At 42.2% G+C, this 12,869-nt stretch overlaps 2 protein-coding genes and 1 long non-coding RNA gene across 3 annotated transcripts; 1 reads left to right on the top strand and 2 right to left on the bottom strand.

Moving 5' to 3' along the window:
* Positions 1–7,916: 7,916 nt before the first annotated feature.
* On the top strand, positions 7,917–10,220 carry LOC123257830. Its single transcript, XR_006507899.1, has 2 exons — positions 7,917–8,506; positions 8,587–10,220. It is a non-coding gene; the product is annotated as an uncharacterized LOC123257830 (long non-coding RNA).
* An 845-nt stretch (positions 10,221–11,065) lies between these two features.
* LOC26514342 lies at positions 11,066–11,958 on the bottom strand. Its single transcript, XM_014911787.3, has one exon. The coding sequence runs from the start codon at positions 11,956–11,958 to the stop codon at positions 11,101–11,103; it is 858 nt and encodes a 285-aa protein (XP_014767273.1). The 3' UTR covers positions 11,066–11,100.
* A 22-nt stretch (positions 11,959–11,980) lies between these two features.
* LOC6500919 lies at positions 11,981–12,869 on the bottom strand. Its single transcript, XM_014911310.2, has 2 exons — positions 12,092–12,869; positions 11,981–12,000 (listed from the first exon to the last, which is right to left on the bottom strand). The coding sequence occupies exons 1-2, from the start codon at positions 12,867–12,869 to the stop codon at positions 11,981–11,983; spliced, it is 798 nt and encodes a 265-aa protein (XP_014766796.2).

Raw genomic sequence — 12,869 nt, 5'->3', positions numbered from 1 at the left:
TTGCGGCTGCGGTTGCGGCGCCTGCCCGGCAAAAAGCTTTGGAGTCCTGGCATGGAGCACAGAGTCACAACCAGCCGCTTAAAAGAGGCAGGAAAATGTTTTGCTGCAGAAGTGTCAGAGTGCCGAAACCGGCGGGCCAAGTCGAGCGTTATTCTGCAACCGCGACACTTGGCTCTGACGCGTCGCATTAAGCACAGGCGAATGGGTGCTGCCATTTTCGTACCATCTTCCATCCTATATCTACAAATATGTATGCAGTAACTTTCCACACAGGAACAACTGCGGTGGGATGGTTAGCTCACAATAATCAGTACTCTGTTACTAATTCCAGCTTAGAAATCGTTGCAAAACTATTTCACTTCATTTCCTAAAGACTTAAATCAAGAGGGATATTTTTTCAAACATCCTTCAGCAAAAACTTGTTAAAATTGCTTTGGGCTCTCATTATTTTCAGCTAATTATTTGACCACAATTGTATATAGTCGAGTGGCACATTTTAGTTGCTGCTAATTTCTGCAACCACCGACGACGGGCGCTAACTTAGAGCGCATCATCAACGCAAAACTAATGCGAAAAGTTTTGCGGAATTTTTACTTTTAATTGTTTGAGTGTTTGTTGCAAGCGCACAAAAGCACACACCCACTCACTCACATGCAGGGATTAAAAGGGGGCGGACCGGTGGCGATGGCTCGCCGCAAACACCGCAATTTAGTTAAAGCATAACGGCTGGCAGACCGCAGCAGTTTCAAAAGTTGCAGCAGCAACACAACTGCAACAGCATCATGACAGCAGCAACATGCAACTCCAGAGGATTCAAAAGCTGCCGCTGCGTTGGCAAAAGTCTTGACTGAAATCCCAAATCCTTTGGCGATCCCTTTTCGTCTGTGAATTAAATTCTCGCTTCCAGCCACGAAAATATTTTCTCTGTTTTTTACTCCTTTGAGGAGCCTTTGTCATTATTCCATGGTAATGCTGAAATTCTTCATTCTTTGTCGTTGATTTTACAATTAATTCGGAAAGTTGCATTCCCTTTTTAACCGAATGCTGGCTAGTATTTAAAATATTTTTCCGCAGTCCCGAGCATCCCCAGAGGCAACTTGTTGAACCGTCGACTTTCCTGCCATGTCCAGTTACTGTATTTTCTGGTTAAACGAGCCCAGCGGGGTCTGTTAAATTTCTTTAATTAGTTTTCCCAATGTTTTTTTGTTTATTTTTGCGACCTCCCATGCCCAACTCTTTTGCATTTCGAACAGAAAAGTTTATCAAGCGGGCATTTTTGCAGCCCGCACGCATATTGGCAAAAGGTTTTCCTTATTGCTTTTGACATTTATTTAATTGAACGATGCCGGATCAAAGCCGGTATCCTTCCCATGGGACCCTTCGGATCCGGGCATTTCCTTTTACTGCTCGCAAAATGAAAGGGGGTCCCGCAACTGCCCAGATTGCTGATGCGTTTCCCAGTAATGCATATATAAATCATACGCCATGTATGCTCCACGTTTCATACATCAGCGCAGAGCTTGTCGGCAGCTCTTGGCTTAGATTCTTAAGGAGCTTTGGGGAAATTGTTTCACAAGAATTTACACAAAGAAAAAATTAATTAAAAACCCTTTTTTATAAATTAAACCGAATTTTGGTATGATTATGCAGGAAAAGGCAAATGAAACCATTTAATATATATTTAAAAAACCCAGTATACTTTTTTGATTCGTTGGGACTGGACAGACCTTTTTCAGCCAAAAATAACATTTTGGAGAAGGACAAGGACATGGAGCATCCCAAAGGCAGTACAATTGTTTATTTGCAAGAAAATTCATTTGCCAAATGGCATGCAGTTTTGAGCCCCCAAGAACCACCCGCATCCACTAAGCGAGTGGTGGCCGAGGCTTTTTATGTTTAGCATAGCTCTGGTTTTGGGTCCCACTCCAGAAATTGTAGTGCACTCGGTGCTCATGTTTATCTACATTTCCCAGAGCTTTGCCAGAGCCGTTGTGTTGCTGATGCAACTATAAAATCGTTTTTAATTCATTTTGAAGCTGGCCAGTGCCAAATGCGAAACTTTCCCATTATGCTTTGATGGCGGACTTAGTGTGCTGAGAGCTGAATGTTATGGAATGGTATGGGATTTACGAGTGAGCAGCGTTTTGCGTTAATGCGACGAGATAATTTCCGGACATAGTTAAATGGAAAAGTTTGTTGCCAAAAAGTCCGTCACTCTGTTAAAATATCCAAGCGGACAGAGTTAAAGCTGAATCAGTAAAGAAAAAATAATAATTATAAATATAAAAAAAGGGTAAAATGAAAAGTTTATTTGTTTTTAGTTCATTAGCAATTGTGTAAACAATTGCGTACTTATCTCCTGTAAGTGTTATGTTGCAGATTCTGTTTTTCTTTCTCTCGGTGTAGTGGAGCGTTATAGGAACTGTCAAGGAAATTCTTCCAGTAACATCAGTCGAGTTTTATGTTCTAGCTGCCACTCGCAGGCGGCTCGGGTTAAACGCAGTTGCTTAGCGCGCAATCAAATATTAATTGCACTTGGCACAATGTCAACTTTGTTTGCGCTCTTTGTCAGCAATTGAATAAGGGGGAAAGGGTCTTTCTGGAAACTGGGCAACCGACCCTGTCGACTGGGTCAAATTATGAAATGACAACAACTGCAGCTGCATCTGCAGCAGCAGGAGCGTCGACTGTCATTGCTGACATTACAAACAATGTAAAATGCACTAAATTGTTGCCGCAAAATGAAAAAGATTCAAAGGGAAAAAAATCAGAAGGATCGGATGCTTGCCAGCAATCAAATCAAATACGAATTGGGTTTTTGCAAGAGTGGAAATCAAAACGAAAACACGACAAAGATTGCATGTCACAAAAAGTGAGTCAGTATGATGGCTCTTAGCCTGATTGCAACTCGATAACGAATAGAGTGTGGAACTCTGGCTCTATAAAGTAATTAACCCAGAACTGCTCATTACGGCGAGTCCTTCAAGACAAAGCAATAAATCAGGCGATTTTTGATGGAGTTCCATTCAAACATCGGTGCCGAGTATGAGACGGTAATTGCAATGATGACGACCATTAAAACCAGCACGTTGAAGATTTCAATTATGGAGTAGCCAAGCTATCGCGCTGCACGTCAGCAGCATTATTATCATCCTCGCCATCACCATCGTCATCTCCTGCTCGATAGCCGTCATATAATTTAATTTGATTTTTATTTAATTGAAATTTATAACAATGGGTGGATAAACAACATTACGAGCTGGTGTGCACTGCGTGTGAAAAGCGAGATTCATCCAATGGATGGGATGGATGCTCTCGAGAGCCTGCGAATGTGAAATCAAATGAAGAATAATGAGATTTACTGTTATTGTTATTGTTCCTTGCTGCATTGCTCTCGATTCTTATGACTGATTTCATTTTGTCAATTTCCCATTATTCGAACTGCGAATCAGAATCGCTCCTTCGCTCCTGATTGACAGTTGAATGGAATCCCAGGCGCCACACCAAGTTCACAGACACACATGAGCCGGCGTCATTTGGTGGCTTTAATGGCCGCAACGGGCTAATTAAAGTAATTTGATTAGCAAAAAAAAAGTTAAGCGTCGTACATAAAGAAACAAATCAATTAAGCCTTGCTACTTTGTAAATTTATTTACTTTACAATCATTAATAAAAAATATCTTTTAATTTTGCTTTCCTTTAAATCTATGTGATTTTATTTAAGTTGTCATTGTTTTTTTTTCGAGTGCATCAGGCCAAAGGGAAATGAAGAAACGGTAAGCAGAAAATCTCTTCTTTGTCATTATGGACTGCGGTTGTTCGTGTGGTCAGGCATCCTTATACCATCCTCTCTCACTTTCACAAATTAAAGACTACAGCATTTAGAGTTTTCAAAGTGGATTAACAATGCTTTTGAGGTTGACTTTCAACCCAACCCAACTTTCGGCATGCCAGTTAATTAAACAAAAACTGTGGGAAGGCTCTCCACTGCAGACCACTAATGTCTGGAATTTGGGATTTGAATTATTGTGGGGCAAGCCTTTAGCTTGCTTTTGCGGCTCTCTCTGGGAAATATGGGAATTTCACGTTACGCATACGCCGGGTTGGCCTCCCCTCCATCACAGTTTCTATTTAGGACCCATCAAACTTTTTAACAATACAGCTCCGAAAAGGATTTGTTGCAAAAGTAAAAATAGGGAAATTGTATATTAGGCTAGTGTTTTTCATTTTTGTATTTTAAATACTTTTTCGCGTGCATTAAATATGTTTTGCTTGACCTTTATAATTTGCTAAATCCAGTTTTCAGGCTAGCCGAAAATTGGGTAGTCGGAAACACACGGAAAACAATAAGTCAGATGTTGGGGGCCATTTGGCTAATTGCAAGAACGTGCGGCCATTGCTCTTGACTTCGTCGAAAATATCCAGGGAGAAACCGGGAGCCGAGACTGCGACTTAAGCCTGGGCATTTTCCAGCTGCCATGGCAGTCACTTGGCAGCCTATCCCGGCGAGATCCCGCGACGCAGTCACGTTGAGTTAACAAAACTGATATAAATTATGAGGCAGCGTATATTTTACACAACTGTCAGCACAGCAGCGCCACTAAAACATATTCTGGTCCTAATTTTTTGCCGCTCCTTGGACGCCGAACTTCTTGGAGTGCCCTCTCTCCAACTTTATACCCAGCTTCGACAACTTTGCGACATGTTGCAGACCCCGAGGAGGAGACTCGGGAGACGTCGCGCCAAGATACGCTTCCCTGGGCAATAAATTCGCCACTCTCTCTGTTCTGGGTGCACGGCGCACCTTCTCCTATACGACAGCTCCTTCTACATCTTCTGCCACATCCACATCCCAGAACCAAATCCCAAGCAGCATCTCCATTCGCGTTCACATTCCAATGTTTCCCTGCCACAGGTCTACTGTGCACTGGAGGAAATATTATTTTACAACTTTTATTATTCAAAATTTTTTTTTGTTGATATATTTCGATTTATTCCATTGCTAATTTATAACACAAATATTAACATTTTAAATAAAATATATTGTTAAATGGAAAATTGTATTTCAAAATGTTATTTTAGTGTGGTTCCTGCAACTCCTACTATGCTCGTTCGTTTTACAGCTTTTACGGCTGCTCCTTCAGCTCGCCGAAAAGTTTGTTGCCAAAAATTTGCCGCCATTGGGTGTGAAGTTGGCAACCCATCCTGAAATTTTCTTCCTCCCCGTCAACCTACTGCATTCTACTCCTTTCGCAACTCCAGTCTCTTTGCCTTCGGCCGTGCACACTCGCATATTTTGCCGGAGCGGAATACCTTAAGGCCTTTGGCGAGAATTTTATTTCACTCGCCAACGCTACTGCCGTGGCCGTAAACATCTGCCACACCCACTCTCGCCTTTCCTTGCACCATAAAAGATACAGGCTACACACAGAGTGTTTGATGCACAGAAAAAATAAGAAGTATTTTCGGTATTCTTTTTCAACAAAACTAATCGAAATGAATTTATGACAATCCGTAAGCAAGAGCCCTAAGAATAGTGGATTAACTTAAAAAATATGGCTAGTTTTGCTACTTTCAAGTTCATTTTATCTGACTGTACTTTGAGCCAGCCAGTGACGGTGCACACTCGAAACACCTTCCACTGCAGGAGGCAGTCAACTTTGCGGAAAATCGTTTGAAGCGCTTTGCACTTCGTCGACATCTTTCTGCATCCCCAGTTTCCTCAAGAGCGGCAAGCTTTATGTGGCATGGGGTACTATTAGGGGGTATGTCATGTGTTGTGTTGCACGCTGCATCGTGTGTGGTATTGTTCTGCCGCTAAGCTAAAACTTCAGACTGAAGTTGACTATTTATGGCTTTTTATTTGCGGTCTGCTGCCGCCAGCTCGCGATGATCTTCTGCTTCAACTGAATTTTTGGCCAACTTTAAACCGTGATCTATTGGTCATTTCCTTAAAGGGGGCCATAACTCATTTTGGCCACTGCACGTGTCGACAAACTGAGTGTGACACACAAGACGCCATGGCAACCACCCAAAGTATGGCGTCTGCTGGTCGGCGGTGCACCTTCCGGTACCGGTGGCAGGACATATGGTTTACCCTTCCCTCTTATTTCCCTTTACGGAAATCACATCCGCCACGCACGCACTAAAACACACAAACGCCGACTAAGGGACCGCCTCAAACAAACAAAGACACAACTTCTACGCACTGGAATGCACTAAAAGAACTTATTAGGACTCAACTATAAAATAATTTTCTAGAAATGGTAAGTTGAGTATTTACTCTGAGGAAAAAACTAAGTGGAAAGCTATAGAAGCGTAGCCTATTCTTACATTTTTGGAAACTATTCCTTTAACGTCTCAGTTTTTTTCTGAGTGTTTTGGCTGGCCCGTGTACAGGCCCAGCAATCAATCCAAATGATATACACATTTCAGACTTGGCTCAGACCCCGATTCCCGGCTTAGCTCTACTCTGTTGGACATGTTTGCTCTGAGGGGCGCCGCACCCGGAGGCGGTGGCGGACTTGGAGGGAAGAAAGATTTGATGTATTTGACAGATAGACTCCGTCGTCAGGCGAGCCTTCGTCGGTGATTTTTTACGGCCTGGTGTGGCTGTGTGGCCTGCAAACAATATGTCTAAGTCCTGGCCAGAAATGGCGTGAGGAATGGCTTTGCGGTCAGTGGGCCTTGGGATTATTGATATTTAAATGGCAGCCGAGCAAATTGCCTGCTTGGATGTTTGCACGAGAGTATGCCGTAAAGATGTGTAAATTATGCTTATAAATTATGCTAATTCTAGAGCTTATATGCAAATTTGGCATTTGGCTGTATTAAAAATGCATTAGACTCCCGGAAGAGCGCGTTACATGACAGAGGTTTAGACCCAATTCAATTAAATAATGTGGAGCACAGCTGTCCTTCGATCTTTTTGACGCATCATCCACCAGCAAGCTCTCTGGCATCTAATTAAAATAATGCTGCTACCTCACACCGAACAGAACCGCCCCGCTTCCGTCTCCGATTCCATGGCCTGTTTTCCGACGGAAATATTTTCGGGGCGTGGCGATTGCCTTGGCCGGAGCCGAGTTTCCGGCCAAGAAAGCGGCGGATTCGGCATCAGAGCGTAACGAAATGCGCATAAAACAGGGGAAATTTACAACCAGAAAGAGTGGCCCAGAGTTCTTCTTAATGTGCCATGGCGAACCGCAGGACACTGCCTGCCAGAAATCAGACACCAGTCCTCGGTAGCTGCTTTTTGGGCGGCTTATGGCCTCATTTTGAGCGTTTATTCATTGTGCCTTTTAAGAGCTTCCGTTTCGTCACGCATAACGCTTTCGAACGACAATGACACGAACATCAAAATCATCAGCATTATCTGCACAGCCACACGGAACATGGAGTCCGGCTCGCAGAGTTCGGAGCACGGAATCCGGTGCGACCAACAGGCCAGTCCCTGTGATGGGTCTGTCCCTCGCTCTTAAACGCCCGCAATTCAACTACAAAATGGAACAAGCATCAGAGTGTTGATAAATCATAGTGCTGATCGCTTGGCTTTAAGGGAAATAGTTTTTTTTTTCTAAAAAAAAATATTAACCTCTTAAATATTGAGGAAATATAATATTAGAAATTCTCAGTTGCAGTATTTTATAAAAATATTATGTTTTTTTTGTTTTGTAGTCCACTACTCAGCACTGATATGAGGTTTCACACGATTCCCGTCTCTCCTGGTCCGACCCTGCTTCGCAGCCACTGGTTAAGCCAATGAGTGAGGTGTTCCTTCTGTCCAGCGCTCCTTGTCTGGCCATGTTTGACAACATCTAGGCAAAATGGCGTCGTCGGAGCCCCTGCATGACATGGCGTATGCGTAACGTAGCGTTTACGAGCCCGTTTTTATCGCAATTGACATCATCCGACCCGCCTGTTAACATTTGTGCATATTTTAAGTTAATGCTTAGCACAACTATAAGCATATAAAATTTCATTGCACCGCCACTCGGACTGAGCGAAAAAACAAACACATATAAAGGGAGCTTCGTTGGAATAAGTAAACAATTATAGTAATTGTCCGCACAGAAGCTGCGCTTAACTGATTGCTTTATTATTTTTTCAAGTGTCATATTTGCCGTTTTAATTCTGTCAACAATACGGCTGTAGCATAAATATTAACGAGTAGCCTGACTTAAAGTCAGACATCCTATGAATCTCGACCATGGTAATAATAATAATAAGCGTGAATACAAAAAATCGGCTTAATCGCATGCAAATATTATGGTAAATAAATTTGTACACATCATCAACACATTTACTCATGCGGCGCTGGTAACTTAATTACACATGTAAACAATTGAATCAGTAATGCCATAAAAACCAGGGGAGCCAATTCGAACGGCACCTGCTGGCCATTGAAATCACTTAAACAGTAGAACAGAAAATATTCAACTGTTTCAGGCATTAATCTTCAATCAAATGCCTATTGTATATCCAGTGAGCAGAAATCGAAGCCAAGGTATGTAGTTCGAAATTAATATGGAATACCAGGCAATTGGTATTCGGAGGAAACCATCTGCATTGAATCGAATTCCCAAGGAGTTTAGAGACAGCAAATCGGTAATTGGGTCTAAAATTTCCCCTGGATGGGAGGAAAACGAAAATGGCAACCTTTTAATGCCACTCAGAGCGAAACGAAATGATCAGCCAACGAAGTTTTTGTAATTGCCACTTGTCGTGTCAAGCAGCAGCATGTAAATAAAACGAGTGCCAGTGTCATGTGCCACATGCTTTTTGCATATACTCTACTCTACCATATGCACATATTACTTGCGCTTTTTCCAGCATTTCAAGTGCTGCATGTTCGAATTTTTTCGTCAGGTGCAATGACGCATAAATTCCAGCAAAGTGGCCCAATAAATGCGAGAGGAAGTGGCAATGTTGCAACATGAATGATCCGATGCTCGGTTGGCTATAAATAAACTCTTTATATGTACATGCATTAATAAATAAAAGAGCGCCGGCCACTAATCACTGCACTGATTTATTTGAATGGGCTATGGAATTTATGACAAGATTTGCCAATGCCACCAGCTCCAAATCCATGTCTAATTTTAAATAGGAATGTATAATGCCACTGTTCCCCTGACCGCAACAAATCAACTCAAGTGTATCGAAATGAGCTTCGGCTGATTTGCAGCCCTCTGTCAGACCCTTCTCGCCTTTCCCCGCAGCCTCTTCAGACTCTGGTCTGCCAAAAGCTGTGACATTTCATTCGCTGGCAATTAGAAGTCAATTTCACGCGCCGCTCTCAAAGCGAAACCATAAATTATGTCCCTTATTTGACCGCCCGAATTGGACTTAAGTGTCTTAAGGTATTACCACCAAACTGGTGTATATTTAAATGAGACAGGGTGCACAAATTTGTGGAATGCGTTTAATACTATTTATCATCCTTTTTCTTTCCAATATTCAAATATTATTTTTATAAAAAAAATCATAACCATAACATTTATTTTGATCGTTGTCATCACCTGCATTATCTTTTATTGGATTTATTTACCCTAAACGAATGCAAATATGGCCTCGTAATACGAAGTATATGAAAATCAAATTGCTAGAATTAAACACAGTGCACATGTAGAAATTAAGCAATCAATAAGCCTCCATTAAGCTATCAATCGATTTGAGTTGAACGCTTAAAGAAACACCATCTGTTGATTTGTAAATATGCATTTCATATGCAAGTGGTGTCTAAATTCCAGACAAGTCAATAAGCTGCAAAAGCGCAAATGCAAAAGCAACAGCAAATCCTTAAACGAGTCAAGAGTCAAGTGAAATAAAACGGAAATCGCATTCGATGACTGAGACATTTGATGGCCAAGGGATCATTTTTCACTCCCTGCATTAGCTGAAAAGCATAATTTATGATGGGAAATTCCTAAGACGAAACAGCAGGCGATAAATTTACAGTTTGCAAAACGTTATTAATTGCTAATTACCTCCGAACATGATTAATGCTCTCCTAGCCCTTAGCGAGGCAGCATAGTCACACAGGGACCAAATAAATTACTTTTTATTATAAGATTCTAAAACTTAAAATTAATTTTCTAAAAATTGTTTATACTGCACTCACTTATATAAAATATAAGTAATTGAAGTTTTAAGCTTATTGTGGAAAACAGAAACTTTTAATGAAAAATAGTAAATATATTCGTGTAATATAGAAATATTATTCAAATATATTTTTTTGAATTTAAAATATATTTTAATTAAAAATTAATCTCTGTGGAGAGCGGCAGCCACACTCGATCCAAATGGCAGCCACGTGTGACTTTCTTTCGGACGGACCGAGCGTGAAACTGCCGTGTAATGTAATTATTGCAAAACTATTCATCATGTTTTGGGCGCTGCCCGCAGCCACTTGGCTGCCGTGCCTGGGATATGTCAAACGTGGCGTATACGCAATATGGCCCAAAGTTCAAGCACAAACATCCTCACACATACACACACAAGGGTGCGAGGTTAACTAATTAGCATGTCAAAGCCATCCATATTACCATGGTGTCTGGCATTTGCTTAAAACAATTTCAAAGTGTGATATTCCATGAAAAGAAAAGCCAACCCAAAGGCGCAAATCCCGTTTGAATATGCTATTCGGTTCATAATTCCTTTTCATCCCTTTTCAGTTAATACTATCAAGGGCAAAGTGCTGCGTTTAAAGGATACACACTCGTCCATCTATTTTGATTAATCCTTTGTCAATAGCTCGGACTTAAGGCAAGCAACTAATTTGCTCTCAATGGGATTCTAGAGAAAGGTTTCTGCCGTAAAACAAAACGACCGAGACCACACTACATAAAATTGAATTAAATTTGTCCAGCACTGCATAGATGCGATGAAGGGTGCCTTGTTATGTATGTTCAGTTACTAAGAATTTGTTCTGCGACATTGGCTTGAATATCCTTTTATGTTACCAGTTAATGTCAATGAATATATCAACTAAACAACGAAGACTTCTTGAATGCCAAGCTCCATTCTTATCTTCAATGGGCGATCAATAAAATTTCCAATTATGTTTATAGTATGTTCGTTAGTAGTATGATTTAATATTCAGGCTAATAAAACAAACTTGTTTATCGACCTTCTTCTACGCATTGTACTGTCTTTAGTGGGAGCCTCATGACGATTTGCTTCTTGAGTTTCATTATGTTTTCTTTTGGTGCTTGGCTTCCTCCTGCGAATGCATCGGTTTTCCATGCCCCTCACTTCGTATGATCGACACCTTTTTTTGTGGCGTAGAGCTCTTCCTGGTAAGAATACGTAATGGCGAGGCCGATTTTCTCCTAAAATGCGAGGTCCCCCACTCTCATTGGCCGGCTTAACTTTTTTGTGGTTTTCTGATTTCTCTTCACCCGCGTGGGCTCCAATACCTGAGTAAATCACTTTGGAACCCATTAAGTTGCTGTGATGCATCGGTGCTCGTGCCTCTTCGGCGTGCGGCGAATCTAGAATATTTCTGCACCCATGCGGAGTCATCACTTGGCCAGCCAGGCATTTGGCACTTTGCATCATTCCAGAATTATATTTCTCTCTATCAAACCCTTCGTCCTTCCAGGAGCGCACGACTACTCGGTTCAAAAAGGACTCCCGATCGACGCAGCCGCTTTGGGTCAATATTTCTGAAGGCTTGCACTTCGACCCGGAGCTTGCTGTTGGGCTTCCATCTCCGGACCCTGGATTAGCAGGAGTAACAGGTTTGTCTCCACCGGCGGACTCTGGTTTAGATGTATCACCGGCGGCGGGGGTGGAACCTCCGTCACCGGCGGCAGCAGCTACAGTCGTGTCCTGTTGTAAGGTTTTCCCTATAAAGGTAAAAACTACAAATAACTCCCAAAGGACGTTGGCTCTTTGTTTCATGTTGTTTTTAGTCGAAACTGTGAACTGATTTACTTTTGGTTCGAAAAACATTTCGGTCGAGCAAATCGATTCGTCAACCCATGTTTAACGGAGCTAAGGAAAAGTACTATTGAAAATATTTAAGAACCATTACTTTACTTAACTAAATGAAACAAATTTATTGACCGCCTCTTCCGTCTTCTACTTTTTTCAGCAGCCTCATGACGATGCCTCTTTTGCAATCCATAATAATGATTCCTGTGCTCGTATTTCCCCGTCTTTACTGCAGTTTTCCGAATACATTTTCCTTCTCTATTCAGGGTTTCGTATGGTCGGCACTGCCTTTGACTTCGAAGTAGTCTCCCTGGTATATAGGCATATGGACGGGGCCGATTGTGTCCCGGAATGGGAGGTCCTCCGATTTTTCTAGACTTTTTCTTTCCTTTAGTTTTACGATTGTGCTCTGGTTTCCCCGCTTCCAGTTTTGCCCCGAAGTGGGAGTGCACCACTTCAGATCCCGCCAAATTACTGTGCTTCACTTGAAACCGAGGCTCATTATCGTGCGTCATATCCAACATATTTCTGCATCCATTCGGGGTCATCACTTGACCAGCTAAGCATTTTCCACCATGCTCACTTCCAGACCTGGCTTTGAAATGATCAAACCCTTGATCTTTCCAGGATCGTTCGATAATACCGCTTAAAAAGGACTCCCGCGGACGGCAACCGCCTTGGGTCATTATTTCATGTAGCTTGCACTTGGACCCGGATGATGAAGCTGGATTGGTACCGCCGGGGGTATCGGGCTTGGCCGCTTCCGTAGTTCCTGTCTTGTCTCCACCGGCGGATTCCGGCTTAGGAGTTTCCCCGGCGCCAGGCGTTGAATCACCGGCAGGAGCTGCAGTCGTGTCCTGCTGAAGGGTTTCAGCTATGAGGCTGAGAACCACTAATAACCCGCACAGGTAATAAAATTTTCCATCCAT

The sequence above is a fragment of the Drosophila ananassae genome, chromosome 2L (assembly GCF_017639315.1).
Source record: "Drosophila ananassae strain 14024-0371.13 chromosome 2L, ASM1763931v2, whole genome shotgun sequence".
In the NCBI taxonomy this organism is placed as follows: domain Eukaryota; kingdom Metazoa; phylum Arthropoda; class Insecta; order Diptera; family Drosophilidae; genus Drosophila; species Drosophila ananassae.
The sequence above is the reverse complement of the archived record's forward strand: the minus strand, read 5'-3'. Positions and strand labels throughout refer to the sequence as shown.